Genomic DNA, 17,277 nt, shown 5'->3' on the forward strand with positions numbered 1-17,277 from the left:
TTGCTTCCCAAACGGGGTTGTACTTTATCAACTGACCGATACTTATACGTTTCGACACCCAGAAATCAAGGCTCGAATCACGGCCTCATCATGCCTGTTGATTTCTGAATGTCGTCCCTTCGTCAATTTCATCTAACCATCTTTCACGGGCAACGTTGCGATTAGCTAAAATGAGTAGAAAATCGACGACGCAATATAAAGCACGTAGGCCTACTCATTCCTTCATTCAGAACGTGTTGCAAGTGGGCGGTAAAATAGTCATATAATGTACAAGTTTGTTGCAATAAAAATTAACATGATTATTCAGTCTGATGCAGAATATTCAATGAAATAAAGATTTACCTGTTATTATTAAAGCCCGTGGAGCATGTTACGGTTTCACGCTTAAACGTAGCGACGTAAAACAAATGCCAACGAAATCACTATTACTGATTAAAATCATTAACTTCCATTTAACATATGAAAGTTCGAATCGGAGATTTCACACCGAAGCGACAGGCGAAACGCGTCGCTCGAGGATTTCACCAATCGAACGCAGGCTTGCGCGGCCTGTCATGCCGATACAGTGTGAAACTTTTCTGCTGACTGACTCGTGTCGCTTAGGTCTGAAATCTCCATAATATTCTCGAGGAAATCCAAGATGACCTCAAAATCTTTACATCTCCCGAGAAATGTAAAGTTTTTATCAAAAACCTTTGTCCCATTATTGTTGCAGCTACATGGGTGAATGACACGAAAGGGGACTTCCTCGTATTTTGCACCAAAGCATGTCACACACACACTTTCAGAGAATATGGGGTGGGGGGGGGGGGCGAGTGCACGTGCGTATGTCTCATATGCATTTATTGTAGGAAGTAAATGACAGCGAAACAAATCGATCATAGCGAGAATTCCTGGAAGTTTTCTACATGGATTGGGAGCACGAGGATCTGTGAGTAGGAAAAGAGTAAAGACGTGAAATAAATTTGCATGAACGGAGCCTGCCCACATGAGTTTCAATCCACACTAACTGCGACTCTGAGTACAATCTGAACCAATCCCAGAAATTATCTTCGTGCATGTTTTGTGATGCACGCTGCACTACGAAACATGGCATTTCCGCTTCGTGCCGTGCGTGTCGTTGCCCAAACAAAGAGAAAAGATCAATGCAACCAGCTAAAAAGATTCCCTTCCCTGTCAGCTCTGCACTACAGAATGCAAATTTAACTGATACCTGTTCAAGCTTAGTAGAAAACATCATCGCCGTTCTCGGTAGGTTACAGAGATCAAAATTCTTCTCGGAACCTTGTCCTGCACTGTGTGTAAATTCATCCAGAAAAAAGGTTCCTGGACCGTATTTAAAATCATCCAGAAGAAAAAGGTTCCTGGACCGATTTGAAATACTTTACAGATAAAAAGGTTCTTTACGGTCCAGAACCCATTGACGCTTCCTGATTTTCTGGACCTTTAGCAACCTCACTCCCGTCCGTAAACGATTTAATTGACATTCGAACAGATCATTCACAATCAGTGACGTGCGGTGACGTCAACACTTAGGGTAGCAGTCAGTGGCGTGCTCAAGCTAGGGGGTGGGGTTGGTGTGGGTCACACCCCTCTCCCCTTTAGGGCCCAGTATCCCTAAAAAAAATAATGTCAATAACAGGAAAAGATTACAAAGTGATGAATAAATACTAAAAAAGTGCACGTAACCCCCACCCTTATTCGAAAATAAGAAACGATTTGATTTGACTACTAAGCCAGAGATCCTGGGTTAGAATCTCATCTTGGCCATGGGCATTTTTTGTATGTGTCCCTTCATCAATTTTGTCGTATCATCTTCGCGATTAGCCAAAAGTAGCGGAAAAACGAAGTAAAATAAACCAAATCGAGCAATCAATCAATGCATTGATTTAATTTTTGTTACTTAGCGTCGCTTTTTTGTCACATTTGGTTAATTGCGAAGATGATACGATAAAATTAATGAAAGTACAAACACAAAAACACCCATGCCCAGGACGGGGTTCGAACCCGGAACTCCTGGCGTCATAGCGCGCTATGATAACCACTCCCGCACAGTTGGTTGATTTGGTGTTTTAAGTCCACTTTATGCACAGAAACAAAACAGGAAACAAAACACACTTTTTTTGTAGTTTCTTCAATAATATTCATTTGGCTTTTTGAGTTCTGAAGTACATTTTTCATTCCAAATTATTTCATTATTCACTGCAGAGTACAACACATAGGACAAGAATGCGCGCTCATCACGGGTTCGAATCCTGGCCTGGATTGTTCATATGAGGTCCCTTCATCAATTTCATCATATCATCACTCATCCTCATTTTCGCAATAACCAAATGTGGCAGAAAAGCGAAGTAAAATAAACAAATCCAACAACAATATGAACGCCCGTTCTCTTGCCCAAATAAATACATCCGTATTAATGGTTTTTAGAGGCCAAGAGTAGTATATTTAAATAAAACCCAACTAAAACGAGAGTGAGAGAGAGCCCGAGCACATACTTGTAATTTTATCATTATATATTTCATACTTGAAAAAAAAAAAGAAAGAAAGCATAACATTATCGTCTGTACATAACACGTTCCCATTTCATAAATAATAAAACTACATTCCATATTATATATACATATTGTACAACGTGTAAAATGTTGTGTAAATACAGAGAACTGCAGAAAATTTTACCCTGAGTTCTTTAGAGGATTTACAAAAAATCTATGAGAAACCAATCCCCTATCTGTCCTATAGGAGATAGACTGGGGGACCTGAAAGCACGGGCTTTCAACCATTGCAGCGGGGAGAGGGGGCAAGGGAGGTAGAGGTAGAAATCTTCCTTTTTTTCTGGCGGCCGTTTCTACCTGAAAACTGGTTTGGCGGAAGAAGAGCGAGCTAGGGTATCCAGCCAGCTTTACCCGCGGAGAACACCGATGGACGAGAAGAGCGTGGAAAAAAAGGTGTTGCATATGAGCTGTGGTGGCTTTAACAAGACAATAAATATTGTGATTTGAATATAATTCGAGATGTGAGATTGATTGATCTATCTCTGCTAGACTAGCTACTCCTCAGTGCACGTCACTGTTCACAATTCAATACAAGCGACAGTTGAAAAGCAATGGACAACGCTGCCACTAGAAAACCGAAAAGATCTACAATTACAGCCGTACACAATCACAAGGCAAAAATGCTTTGCCGAAAGATAACGGTGTAAAGTAAAGTAAAGTGCTCCCCTGTGCTTAGCACCACGCCATGAAGGCGTATAGGTGGTGTGGGGGTAACGTCCCACACTTTCTTGATCCGGTCATGAGTGGGGGTGACGTGATCAGCATCACGCCCCCCCAGGGTTTCCCCCAGGTACCCATGTTATTCGACGCTGGGACCCGGGACCTTTAGCATGGTAGTCAGACGCGTTACCGACTGAGCCACCGGGGCCGTGGCATACAAGAAAATTACAATTAGTAGATTTAATACAGGGAATATCATTTTCTTGTAGGAAGTTGTATGATTATATGCAATTCGAGACGAAGAAAAAATGATTTGTGTGCAGCAGTCGGGTTCAATACCCGGTGGAGGCGCATAGTGGTTCAGATCCCACTTGAATTGCTTCATTTGGTTTATTTTACATCGCTGTTCTGCCACTTTTGGCTAATGATATGATGAGGTTAATTGAAATTCTGAATTGGTCGAAAACGCAACCAGCAAGAGGTTCGAAGAATCGCACGGTATTTCCCCTCAGCCAGCGACTAATTAATCTAGTGTTCACAAAACACACACGAAACTCAAAACGTGTCAATTGACACATATGTGTTGACTCCAATAACACATTAACGTGCATAAATTGCAAATGACGCACTTTTTAGTGTGTTAAAATACACAGAAATGTATAAAACTGTATTTTTTTATCAGATGATGTTCAGTGTGATGCACTAAAATGGGGAGATCAGACAAGATCATTTTATACGTAGATAGCAAAATTTCAGTTTTAAGTCATGAATTGACACAGCTCAATGTGTAATTTTGTCATCTTTGAAATGATCTTGTCCGATCGTCCCCATAGATGCATTTTGAGTGCATCTCACGGAACATAATCTAATAAAAGTGTTCTTTATTTTGGCACAACAAAAAATGCATTATTTGCAGTTTATACACGTTAGTCTGTTATTGGAGTCAAAATACATGACACGTTTTGGGTTGTTTGCAGGGTTGAAAAGTCACGGTCACAACAAGACAGGGTCGAAAAAAGGCACGGTCGGAAAATGACAGGGTTGAATAAAACTTTGGTAGCGAAAACACACGGTCGCAAAATGACAGGGTTGAAAAAGACATGGTCGCGAAAAGACAGCGTGTCCGAAAGAAACGGTCGCCACAACATGGTCCATGTCTTTTCTGAACCGTGTGTTTCCTCCTAACTTATCACTAGACCTCGGATTGTTAGGTTCTAAAAAATGTGCTTTTACGTTCCTAAAATAGGCTCGAAAAACCCTAAAATAGGCTCGAAAAACCTTAAATTAGGCTTGAAAAATCCTGAAATAGGTTGCAAAAAGATTCAATTTGGTACAAAATTTCTGAAAAATACTGACTAGATACAATCGTTACAAACAAAATTTCACAAGAACCGTAATAACCAAATATTAATTCTCTAAACAAATTTTCACTTCTTTATATCATTTTCAAAATTATCTACAAATTATATAATACTGCACTTGTGCTGTTAGAGAAAGCTACTTGTTGGTATGAAAAATGAATTACGTATGTCTAATTTGCTGCACAATATCAGGGTGGCTACTCACTTGGAATTCCTTGAATTCCGGGAATTATGCGTGAATTATTTGCTCTGGAAATTATTCATGAATTTTGGCAAGACATGAAAAAAGGTACAACCGGACGTTTCTTTGTCCCATTTTTTCTCCGTATCTGTCAAAAATTGCAACTTTTATTAAACCAAATCCCATTAAATTTATACAATACATGCCCTGAGGGATGTTTCTCTCAGTTTAGCTTTTATTTTATTTCATTTTTTAGGAAGAAAAAGAAAGCTACATGGAAAATAAAACAAAATTTTCTCAATTCGTTAACTTTGTTAGTGTCTTTTGCAGAACAATCTATGTGACAGACGGATGATTATTACAAAATAATATATAAAGTTGATTAGGTAAATTTTTTGGTACATTGGAATCATACAAACCTTTTACATTGTTAATATTTTTGTGTATGGAAGGGAGGCTGAGAGTCGGTAATACGTAAGTTTGGAATAGAGAAAACATCTGCTTGTATCATTGAATTTTTGGAAAGTTCGCCTTGAAAACCAGGAATTATACTTGAATTTTTTCATGGTCCTAGTGACACCATGAATCCTTTGCGTTATCCACACTCAAACTGCACCTCTTGTCTGTGAGGATCATTTCATTTGCTGAAAATTATCTTTCAACAGAAACATAGTCAGTAGTGCGTTTGTAATCAAGGGGTTCCGGGTTCGATACCCGGTGGAGGTACATAGTGGTTCGGATCCCATTTTAAACTGTAGGTCCAGTCCCGATTAGCCTTACTGTGCATAAAGTGAAATTAAAACACCAAATCAATCAATAAAAGCAAATTTGAATGCTGAAACATTACTTCGCAAGACCAAAAAGGACCAAACTGACACGAGAGTGAGCAAGGCTGCACAGATCAGAAGTTTGCACTTGGAACTGTGCAGGCAGTAGAGACGATTGGGTGCCAAAACTGAGAATGGGGAGGAGGGGGGGGGGACAAGAAGTTTAGGCTACTTTATCTTAGTAGGCAAGGCTTAGCATTAAAAGTCTATAGTGCGGGGGTAAGAAGTAGGGGGTAACTGTCCCTTTTCGCCGCTACTGTGTGCAGGTAACAGTGCGTCAGACATTATGTTTTGTTTAGAGCTTTGATAAACATAATATACGAGGAGGGATGGAAATCGTCAGGAAACATCTTTCATGTATTATTCGCGGCACCAAACCTAGTAAATAACTATGTGAGATATAAAAATCCTGTAAAACCTAAATAATATATATAAAAACCTAAAGAAAAGGTTTAATTTAGGCACATAAACCTATAACAGGTTCTAACAAACAAAATGGGTTATTTTAGACACTATAAAACTTCGTCAGTTGTTTCGTTTTTTTAATGAAACGCTGATATAACTTGTTATTTCTTAATTTACCTGCAAAGGAAAAAATAGGTTAAAAACCTAAAATCCGAGGTCTACTTATCATTTCCATTGAGATACCTAAATTCTTTGCTCTGCATTACACCAACTGTCGGCTTTGCGCGCGTGTGTGTGGAAAAGGGAGATAATGCTTTAAAGATTTACTCAATCATTTGCTACCCCAAGTGCACGAAGAAAGAAAATATTTCCAGTATTTTTTTTTCGCCCACACAATGAAAATACGCACTTCCCAATTTTGTAAATAATATGACTGAAGCCACACGAGTGTATCATGCTATAGTACACACAACGGCAAAAGAAAAAGAAGGCGCGTAGTCCACCATTTTCATTCAGTCTGTTTCCCACAATGTGATTATCATGTATTAAAATAAAAACGTCTATAATTAACGGACAACACCTGGTTTGCAGCAGCAGAATGCCATGTCTTAAAACAACACAGGATGCAGAATTAAAATAGTGACAATTTGCATACAACAAATTCTGAATTGGTCGAAAACGCAACCGACAAAAGTTTCAACGATTCGCGCGATATTTCCTCTCAGCCAGCGACTAATTAATCTAGTGCTCCATCAACACCTCTCACTACCGCTGACTATGCTTTCCATTTACATTCTCAAATCCTACCGAAGCAAAAACTGGCCTCGAGGGACTGTTGCGCCACGGAATTTAGTTTGTATAGATTTTATAATAAAATAAAAATACTCACTCGTTTAACCCAATAGTTCCAGCAGAATATGAATTCCTCTCCGTCGATGAAGCCATCCTGAAACGAAAGGAGCTGATGAGTGTTCGAAGTGGAAATTCCTAGCTTGGGGGGATGCTTGGTTGAATTTGGAGACAGGTAGGCTATATTCCAATATCTACATTGATAATATAAAAACATTCTATACCCTACAGGAAATATTTTCGTTCATTCTTACGAATATATTTACTTATTTAGTTATATGGTATTGGGGGTCCTCCCAATATGGCCCACTAGTAAATTATAGTAGAAGTTTGATTGATTGATTTGGTGTTTTAACTCCACTTTATGCACAGTAAGGCTAATTGAGACTCAGACCAACCTCTCTCCGGGGCACTTTTGTGTCATCCCTGACCTTTCGAGCAAATACTGTCAGTTTGTATCACATGGATTACAAAGACCAACTCTACAACGAGATCTTTCATTCTCTTAAACCTCCGAACACACGGGGTTGTGTACCGAGGTGGCAACAGCGCGAACTTCTGCCACCCGCCTAATTTCATGGCCGTGCATTTAATCATGGTTGATGAAAATTGCATAAATGTTGAACATATACGAGGGTCACTATTTATATTTTGAGCCTAAACATATACGAGGGTCACTATTTATATTTTGAGCCTAACAATGAAAAAACAGGAATTTGGCATTGAAAACCGTTTTATTGTTTTTCGAAGTATTCTCCTTTATGGTCAATACACTTTTGCATTCGTTCGAACCATTTGTCAAAGCAGTTTTTCCAATCTTCTTGAGACATCTCCATAATATGGTTTTTGAACGCATCAACGGCGTCTTCCGCCGACGAAAAACGTTGTCCACGCAATTTATTCTTGACATTCGGGAACAAGAAGAAGTCATTGGGTGCCAAATCAGGACTGTACGGCGGATGACCCTCAATTCGATTTTTTGACTGTTCATAAAGTCGGTTGTTAGACGAGATGTGTGACAGCTGGCATTGTCTTGATGAAGAATGATCCGACGGCGTTCGTTTGTTTTCCGTATTTGACCGAAGACCTCTGGCAAACAAATTGTTGTGTACCATTCAGAGTTGACCGTTCTACGTTCCTCTAAAGGCACAGTTGCCACATGACCAGTTTTCCCGAAAACACAGGCGACCATTTGTTTCGATGTGCTTCGAGCACGAACAACTTTTGTTGGATTGGGTTCATCTTGAAACACCCATACAGTCGACTGCTGTTTACGTTCCGGCTCATATGCATATATCCATGATTCGTCACCTGTTACAATCTTATATACGTCTTTTGAAGCACCACGATTGTATTTATTGAGCATTTGTTTGCACCAATTGACGCGAGCGTCTTTTTGAGTTTTTGTCAAATTGTGTGGGATCCAACGAGAACATACCTTTCTCACAGCTAAATGATCATGTAATATTTTATATATGCTGGTGGAACTAATGCCTATGGTTGCCTCAATCTCACAGTATGTCACATGACGATCTTGCAGTATTAGGTTTTGCACAGCATCAATGTTTTCTTGAACAACAACTGATTTTGGACGACCTTCGCGAATCTCGTCGGTGAGCGAATGGCGGCCACGATTAAATTCATTATACCAGCGTTTCACAGTGGCAAAGGATGGGGCTTCATCGCCAAATGTGGAAGTAAGTTGATCGATGCACTTTTGTCTTGATAATCCACGTCGAAAATCGTAAAAAAACATCGCACGAAAATGTTCACGAGTTCATTCCATTTTATTGTTGTCGCGCAATCTCCAAGGCAACATAAACAACACAAATGAAGCTATTGACAAAACATTTGAAGTATGTTATGGTTAATAATGCCAGACGATTCCGTGCAAACGTCAAATCGCGCCTAACTTCAATCAGTGTTGCCAAGGCTCAAAATATAAATAGTGACCCTCGTACAGGATGGCGCATATTGTATCTACCAATTTGAGTTGGCAACCCTGCCAGAATGCAAATGCGTATGTGTGGCATACCTGCATCCGTGGAGAGTTGGGAGTCCGGCAATTAGTATACCATTAAGCGTTGCCCGGTGCAGACGTGGATTGCGGCGATGGAAGCCTTCGATCAAACAGCCACCGAGTACTGCGGCGGAACAACGAAGATCGTCACGCACCTGTTCCAGACACACACAGCATTCTGAGGTGGGTTAGCCAGTGGACCGTGAGTCGCCGTGAAATACGTGATATTCCACAGGACATGTTGAAACGAGCGTCATGAAAGCCTTCACGCATCGCGTCGAACAGTGCATCCAAGCACAAGGAGGACATTTAGAGGACGTTATTTCCAAGGTGCACTGATGTCTGTACTGTCCATATTATACACTGTATTAAATGGCTGTGTGTATATTTTCATTTCATAACCATACATATATGGTTACTGCAAGCTCTCATCATCTTTCAGTTGTCATTTAAGTTGGTAGACACAATATGCGCCACCCTGTATATATCGTCTCGCTTGGAAAAATTCCTTCTACACTAAGACTGAGGAACGGGAATTATCAATTAAACGTGAGAAATACAGAATATATAATTTTCAAGGACTTCGATATTATAATGGGTTTGAAAATGCACAGCTTATGGTAAGGGAAGAAGGAACTCAGTCGGAAGAATCTTCTCCCTCTCATACCTTTCATTTCACGCTGCGAGATTCACACCTGCAACGACACATATCACGGTCTCCCGCTCTGGAAAAAAATTTCCTAATATACCTCTCGTTTAGCTCAGTTCGTAAAGGCGTCAGAAAGCACTGCACTTCTACTCTGAAGAAAGTTTGGAAACTGTTCCAGGATTGACCTAGTTGATGACCCGAGAGAATTTATCCATCATTCGTCGCCAGGAAAGCTTCAAGGCTTGCTTCATATACAGTATACATAGTTTTTGTAATGTATCTCTTATTTGGAATCAATAATAGAATGTTCATTTTCAGAATTGTGTAGTACTTAAGTAACACTTACGATTACGAAGCTACTGTTGCAAGGAAGGCGAACCTTAATGATTGGCACACACAGGAGACAAACTACGTAGACATTTCAGAGAAAAATGCAGGACTCAAACCCGGGTCTCTGGCATACCGTGCCATACCAACTGCGCTACTTTCGCCTGATTTTTCGCTCTTGCTGCTTTACCCGCGTGGAATTGTCTCCGTCGGTGCCAATGCGAAGGGATCTGTTGCCGTCGACGGTGCCTAGTCTCTCCCAGCCTATACTCTATCCCGGCTATCATCTCCGGAAGAAACGAACGAAAACAAGTCTCTGCGCAAGTAGTGACGCGAGATGGCTTCACCAATGAACACGTGAGAGGGAATGGGATTGCGCGGAGGAGGGAGCGAAAGCGAAAGCAGTTATCAACCTTCGCAGCAACGTGTACTGCTTCGCTCTGCCCACTCGATTCTCTCCGCCCCTTGTCTGTCGATATGCCCGGCCTTGACAGAGTATAAAAGATGATGCTTTTGTGACGTCGTCGTTATCTCCTGCGATGGAATAACAAATGTACACAGTTCGACTTGCATTAGAAACTGACCGTATGACCTATTAGATTACTTTGATACTCCGCAGATAAGCTGAATGAAGTTCAGTGGGACCGTAACAAGGCAGCGCCAACATCATTCAGTGAGGAGACGACACAAAATTTTACTCAGTGAATATTCCGTACTTGATGTGGAAGATCAGAACAGCCTGCGAGTCAAATGTAAGTTATCAGATTGTATTCATCAATCATTCTTTCTTATAATTATTATAGTCGTTTAACGTAATTTACGGTGCGGGCATTAGTCGTCAAGAAAATAGGATATGGTTCATAGTCGCTTCGCAGTGCAGTTTCTTCTTGCACATAACTTTTCAATAGTTTATTTCCTAACACCGTGTCCCTACTAGCTTCTACACCACTTTGTGCAAAAAAGTATCCCAGCTTATTTTTCCCGGAAATCGCTTGGAAAGAAGAGGAGAGGCAACGTGGCAGCAGTGGCGTATCCTGAAAATTTATTATGTATTCCCTATCTATACCAAATTAGATATAATAGAAATAAAACACCAATGCAGGCATGCAAGTAAAACAAAAACAGAAGTCAGACAACTTCCAACTTTCCGACAATTTAGATATTTTTTCATAAAATGTCCCTTTTCACTGAAAATTGAAACCTGGATTTCCCTTCCTGTAGTAACACTACCTCTGCCAAATGCGGCACAGAAAGAGAAAGGAGCAAGCTGTTTCCAGCGGTGAACTGACCACACGCAGGACCCGTGTTTTTAAGTAGCCACTCGCTTCGACTCCCTCGGCGTGCAATCGGGGATGAGAAAATACATGGGCTCTAAAACACAGGGTCCTCTGTTACGTCCTGATCTCAGGCCTGACTTCCGTCCTCACTTCAGTTTCGACTTATACTCTGTCGCGGCGATCTCCGGAGCTAGGCCGTGCATAGCGGCAGAGAAGGGGGGATCGAGTGGACAGAGCGAAGCAGTACACGCTGCTGCGAAGGCTGGTAATTGCAGTCACCCCCTCTCTCCATGCAAGCCCGTTCCCTCTCACATGCTCATTCGTGGAGCCGTTTCGCGTCACTACCTGCGCATACTCGTTTTCGTTCGCTTGCTCCAGAGATATAAATCCTCACTTACATCTTCATTTCAGTCCTGACTTCTGTACTCAGAATTATAAACGAACTGATAAAGAACTACTAACTAAGTACAAAATAAGTTTGAGGTAACATAAATTTAGCCTCACTCATGATTTAGTGAGTAGAAATTGTGGGTAATAGCTCTCAAACAAGAAAATGTCTCCGACTTCACTAAAATCAATACAACCCTACATAATCTGACCTCACTCACTTCTTAACTTCCTCACGTCCTGACCTCAGTCCTGACTTATCAACCTAGGTTAGGGCAAGGTCAGGTTAGGTTAGGTTAGTACGGAAAACAAATGTTAAATAACCAGTGCGTGCATAGGCGTAGGCAAACTTTTTAAGGGGTCAGGCTGCTGAAAAAGTATTTTCAAATGTCATTATTGGCAGGAAAATGTAGCAAAATAGTAAAAATGATTAAAAAATAGATAATTAAGTCCAAAGGGGGATAGGATTCTGACTCCCCATAACCTCCCTCCCTCAAACAAGATTTTCCGCCTAAAGTTTGTATCTGGTTATTTAACATCTCTAATCTGTACTAATCTGACCCAAAAAACCAACCCAACCCATCCAAATCTAACCTGAACAGACCAAGCCTGACACGACTCAACCCAACACGACCTCACGTCACCTAAACCAAATTAGTAAGTTAATATCGAAGTGAGGACGCAAGTCAGTAAATCAGAACGCAAGTGAGGACATAGTAGCGAAAGCACAGGGCCCACAAACGACAGGGTCCAAAATAGACAATCGCAAAATGTGGAGACGTGGTCGCGAAAACGCACGGTAAAAAAGACAGGGTTGCAAAAAGCCATCTTCGCAAAAAGATATGGTAGCGAAAACACAGGTTCGCAAAAAGACATGGTAGAGAAAATACAGGCTAAAAAAGACAAGGTAGGGAAACATAGGGTCGTAAACATATGGTAGCGAAAACGCAGGATCGAAAAAAGCCATGGCCACAAAATAACAGGGTAGCAAAAACAAAGAGTCGAAAAAAGACATGGTAGGAAAATGACAGGATAGAAAAAAAAGAGATGGGATCCAAAACACAGAATCGAACAAATCTACGCCCGAGGTAATAAGTTTGAATGCACACGGATGTCGTATTGTATTTGATCTCTTTCATCAATTGATTATTATCTGAGCGATTACTCAAGGGTGTAAGAGCGGTATTAAATTCGTTTATGCTATCGTGTGTGTATATTGCGGCGATTTATCTCTGTACCAGTGCGCTTCTCAATTCTAATTCGTAGCCGAATGGACTCAATGTTCTGTGCGTAATTCTGTCGGTAATTTGATTGATTTGTTTTATTTCACTTCGCTTCTTGTGTCACTTTTGGCTAATTGCGAAAATGGGATGAGTGATGATATGATGAATGGACACTCGCAAACATCCATGCCCAGACCGGGATTCAAACCCGGGGCCTCCTGGCGTCGTAGCGCAATGTGCTAACCTCTCCGCCACGAGGGGCGGCAATTCTGTCGGTAACATTGACGTGCACTGAAGAGTAGTGAGTCAACAGTGACATATCAATCGATCTTATCTCTAATTATTTTCATATAGCATTATCACTGTCTTGTCGAAGCCACAGTTCATGTTTCACTTTCACGCGCTTCTCGGCACAATCAACAGGCGGGCTGGCAGGACGTTCTATCAGATACAGGCTGCCGGTGAAAGGGAAATAGAAGACTTCCATTTCTACTTCCCCACGACCCCATCCCCTCGTCGTCTCCAAGCAGCCGGCCGCTGCTAAGTTTAAAAAATCGTGGCTTCAGGTCAGTGACGTTCCACCAGGAGGGGGGTATCATATTCCCCATTTGGCCCTGTATTCCTAAAAGAGAAAAAAGAACGCCAAAGGCAGGAAAAGGTGGGTAAATGAGGACTGCCAACCCCCCCCAAAAGAATACGTAAACATCCCCTCGTTTCGAAAATCCTGGGCACCATACTGCTTCAGGTACTTCCGGCTATTTCTCTCGATCCTTTCATTTAGTTCGAGGCACTCGGGGGGGATTACAATATTATATCACAAATTTTACACTATGTACAGCCAACGGCAAACATAATAGTATGCAAATTGTCCATCGCTATTCTGCATCCTGTGATGTATTAAGGTATGGAATTCTGCAGATGTTTTTGATTGAGTTGGTGCTTTAAGTCCACTTTATGCACAGTAAGGCTAATCGGTACTGGACCTACAGTTTAAAGTGGGATTCGAACCACTATGTGCCTCCACCGGGTATCGAAACCGGTACCCCTTGATTACATTCTGCAGATGTTGTCCATTGCTTGTTATAGTTTATATTTCAATTCATGATCATCGCATTGTAGACAACAGACTGAATGAAAATGGTTATGACAACACGCTTACTATTTCTTTTGCCGTTCTTTTTTCGACCCTGTGATTTTGCGACCATGGCATTTTTCAACCTTGTCATTTTGCGACCATGGCTTCTTTTTTATCCTGTCATCTTGCCACCATGTTTTTTTTTTCAACCTGTGTTTTCGTTACCATGCTTATTTTTTTTATTTTTTCAACCCTGTTTCATATTTCTTTCAGATGTTGCTGGTTGGTAAAAGATTGGTTTTCTTGACCTTGCGACAACAGTAGTTTCCAGTTACTGGATGTTCTTAAGACAACTAGAGCAGTGGTTCTCAACCTTCGTGAGCCCACGGCCCGGTAAATTCCTTTTTAACAGTCGATGCTCCGATCCGAATAACTTTAGTCGCAAATAGCTTTCTCTCATAAAACACCGAAACCCTCAGTTAATGAAAAAAATTATCTCGAGAGGGTACAGTCGGCCCCAGTGGCGTAGCAGTTGCTCCCGCAACCCCTGCAATGTGGAGGATCCCAGAGGTGTAGGGGCCCCACAATGCTATCTCTGTGCTCCTAAAATTTTACATAACTCTAGAAATTCAACATATAGTGTCGCTTATAAAAAAATATTGATTTACAAAACAGATATGGGTCAACAATGACAATTTGAACTCAAAATTCTTTGAGGTGAACACTACATTGAAAGACCCTATTTTTTTTTTTTATCTTGTGGTGGATCCCATTTCAAACTGTGGATTAGCCCTTCTGCGCACCAAGTTGACTCAAAACAAAAAAACTCTTAATTATATGCATCAATTTACAAGGTTATTTGCTTTAAATATTTGAGAATTACATCAGAATATTAAATTACGTGTTATGGTATCACAAAATTCAGTTTTTCACACAAAACTGGTGCCAAATAAAAATAAATTTCGAATTTTGCATAATTTTCAGGATAATTATACTCGCAGAGTCCGTGAAAGACCAAAACGCTGGAAAAGTATCGGTAAATAAATTCCAACTGATACATCGGCATCGGTATTGACTCAGTCCTAATATCAACAGAGTTAGTAGTATTGTACGAGTCAGTGTGCATAAACAAATAACTCCACAGCTATTTAATTATTTATATATATTTTTAATGTGTTGGGAGGTAGTCTAGTGGTGACCTTTTTTGAGGTAGAAGTCTTTCACCGAACATTATAGTTAACTTATAGTATTTCTAATATGTAATATGCATGTCCACTTTCAACAAATAACTTACGTAATCTAACAAGGAAAGAATAGATTTTAATATTTTGTCAAAACCCCAACATTAATCTCCAGAGCTAAATGAAGAATCACTTGAAACCTCTTCTAAATCAAAATCTGAGTTCCCGTACTCTAAAACTGAGTATCAGCGTGTAAGATGCACCCTTTTTTCTAGACCTTTTTTTAAAGGGGAAAGTGCATCTTATATGCCGGCAAATAAGGTAATTGATTTTCTTTTTATTAAATTGTCGTACACTTCAAAGGGCTCAAAAACTTAGCAGGAGTTGAGACCCAGGGGGTATTTATCCCCTTGTCATAAAGGCGTACACACCTCGCACAGGATATAGTGTGTGTGAATTAAATGACACCATTGTTTGGGGGATTTTGTGAAGTTAAGTTCATCCTTATTGAAATTTTGTGGACTTTTCTGTTGAACCACTGATTCTTTTCTAGTGTGTTATGATTTTGTGATACTCAGTGTTCGAAGTAGAAATTCCTAGCTGCGCATGATCCTGGGAGGGAATGACGTTGAGTAGGGGATACTTATGCAAATTATCCTAGCTGGAGGCATGGACGTCCACAGGATTTTTCCAGCAGGAGAGAGTAAACGAGTGCATTTTTCCTCATAATAGTGTTGTCTCCTCATAAAACATTGCTTAAGTTTGAAGTTATCATGTTCCTGCAACTCCCTTGCAAAAATTAACACACATTACTGTGACTGAAATGAAGTTTTATGTGTGAAACATATAATTATTGGTTGATTTTAATTTACCATGGGGGCAGGGAGCATCATTCTAGATGCTCATGGCTAGGGGATGCTTTATGAAAATTTTGTTAGCACTGATGAGCTACGAGGGGGCATCAATAAGTTTTGCCTGTTGAGGTATAATTTGTTTAATAATGGATATATTGACACAATGAACGCACATATAGTTTGCCTAGGGTGTCCTCTAAGAGTTACCCTTCCACATAGTTCCCCTCATATTCGATGCATTTGCGCCAGCATTTTACCAAGGCCTCTAAACCAGTTTGGAAAAATACCACAGAACATTCCCTGCCCCACAGTTTGAGAGCTGTTTTAACCTCCTTTAACTAACTAACTCTCTAGCCTTCTTAAACCCGAAGGTTCATGGCTGCAGCAACACAGGCCTTCCATCTGTCCCTATCTTGAGCAAGATCTATATACTCTTTTCCATATCTCTACCAATTTCCTTTAGGTCCGTCCATCTCAACGTTGTCCCTCCATCTTCGTCATGGCCTTCCTATAGGTCTCTTACCATCACGTTTCCCAACAAGAATCCTGTGAACTCCTCTTTCCTCTCCCATTCGTGCCACATGGCCTGCCCACCTAAGTCTTCTTCATTTAATTATTCTAATAATATCTGGACATGAATACAAATTATGTAGTTCTAAAATATGTAACCTTCTCCACTCACCTGTCTCCTCATCCCTTTTAGGTCCAAATATTTTCCAAAGGATCTCAGTTTCAAATACTCTCAATTTATGTTCCTCTCTCAATGTAAGGGACCAAGTGTCACACCCATATAATACTACAGGCAAAATTACTGTTTTGTATATTTTTACTTTTAGTTTCTTAGATATTAAACGAGAAGATAAAGTTAAGTAAAGAGAGAAGTAACGTGCACTTCCTGAATTAAGCCTACTTTTTATTTCCTCTTTAATATAATTTTCATTTGTTAATATTACTCCTAAGTATTTGAATTTGGAAACTGGTTCAAATGAGTTGTTATCAATAATTAGATTTTGATTATTACCTAACACTTGGTTTCGGCCTGTAAGCATACGAGGGCCACTATTTATATTTTAAGCCTTGGCAACAATGATTGAAGTTAGGCACGATTTGACGTTTGCACGGAATCATCTGGCATTATTGAACATAACGTACTTCAAATGTTTTGTCAATAGCTTCATTTGTGTTGTTTATGTTGCCTTGGTGATTGCACGACAATAATAAAATGGAATTAACTCGTGAACATTTTCGTGCAATGATTTTTTTACGATTTTCGACGTGGATTATCAAGACAAGAGTGCATCGATCAACTTACTTCCACATTTGGCGATGAAGCCCCATCCTTTGCCACTGAGAAACGCTGGTATAACGAATTTAATCGTGGCCGCCATTCGCTCACCGACGAGATTCGCGAAGGTCGTCCAAAATCAGTTGTTGTTCAAGAAAACA

General features: G+C 40.3%; 1 protein-coding gene across 1 annotated transcript in view; it reads right to left on the minus strand.

The window, feature by feature from the left end:
- The window catches only part of Naam (Nicotinamide amidase), a 53,962-nt gene that overhangs the window by 23,722 nt on the left and 12,963 nt on the right, over positions 1 to 17,277 (minus strand). The window contains exon 3 of the mRNA XM_083119530.1: positions 6,879 to 6,935. Coding sequence (XP_082975656.1) covers positions 6,879 to 6,935 — 57 coding nt within the window. The remainder of the gene's footprint in view (positions 1 to 6,878; positions 6,936 to 17,277) is intronic.

The sequence above is a fragment of the Lepisma saccharinum genome, chromosome 3 (assembly GCF_977018435.1).
Source record: "Lepisma saccharinum chromosome 3, izLepSacc3.1, whole genome shotgun sequence".
Taxonomy (NCBI): Eukaryota; Metazoa; Arthropoda; class Insecta; order Zygentoma; family Lepismatidae; genus Lepisma; species Lepisma saccharinum.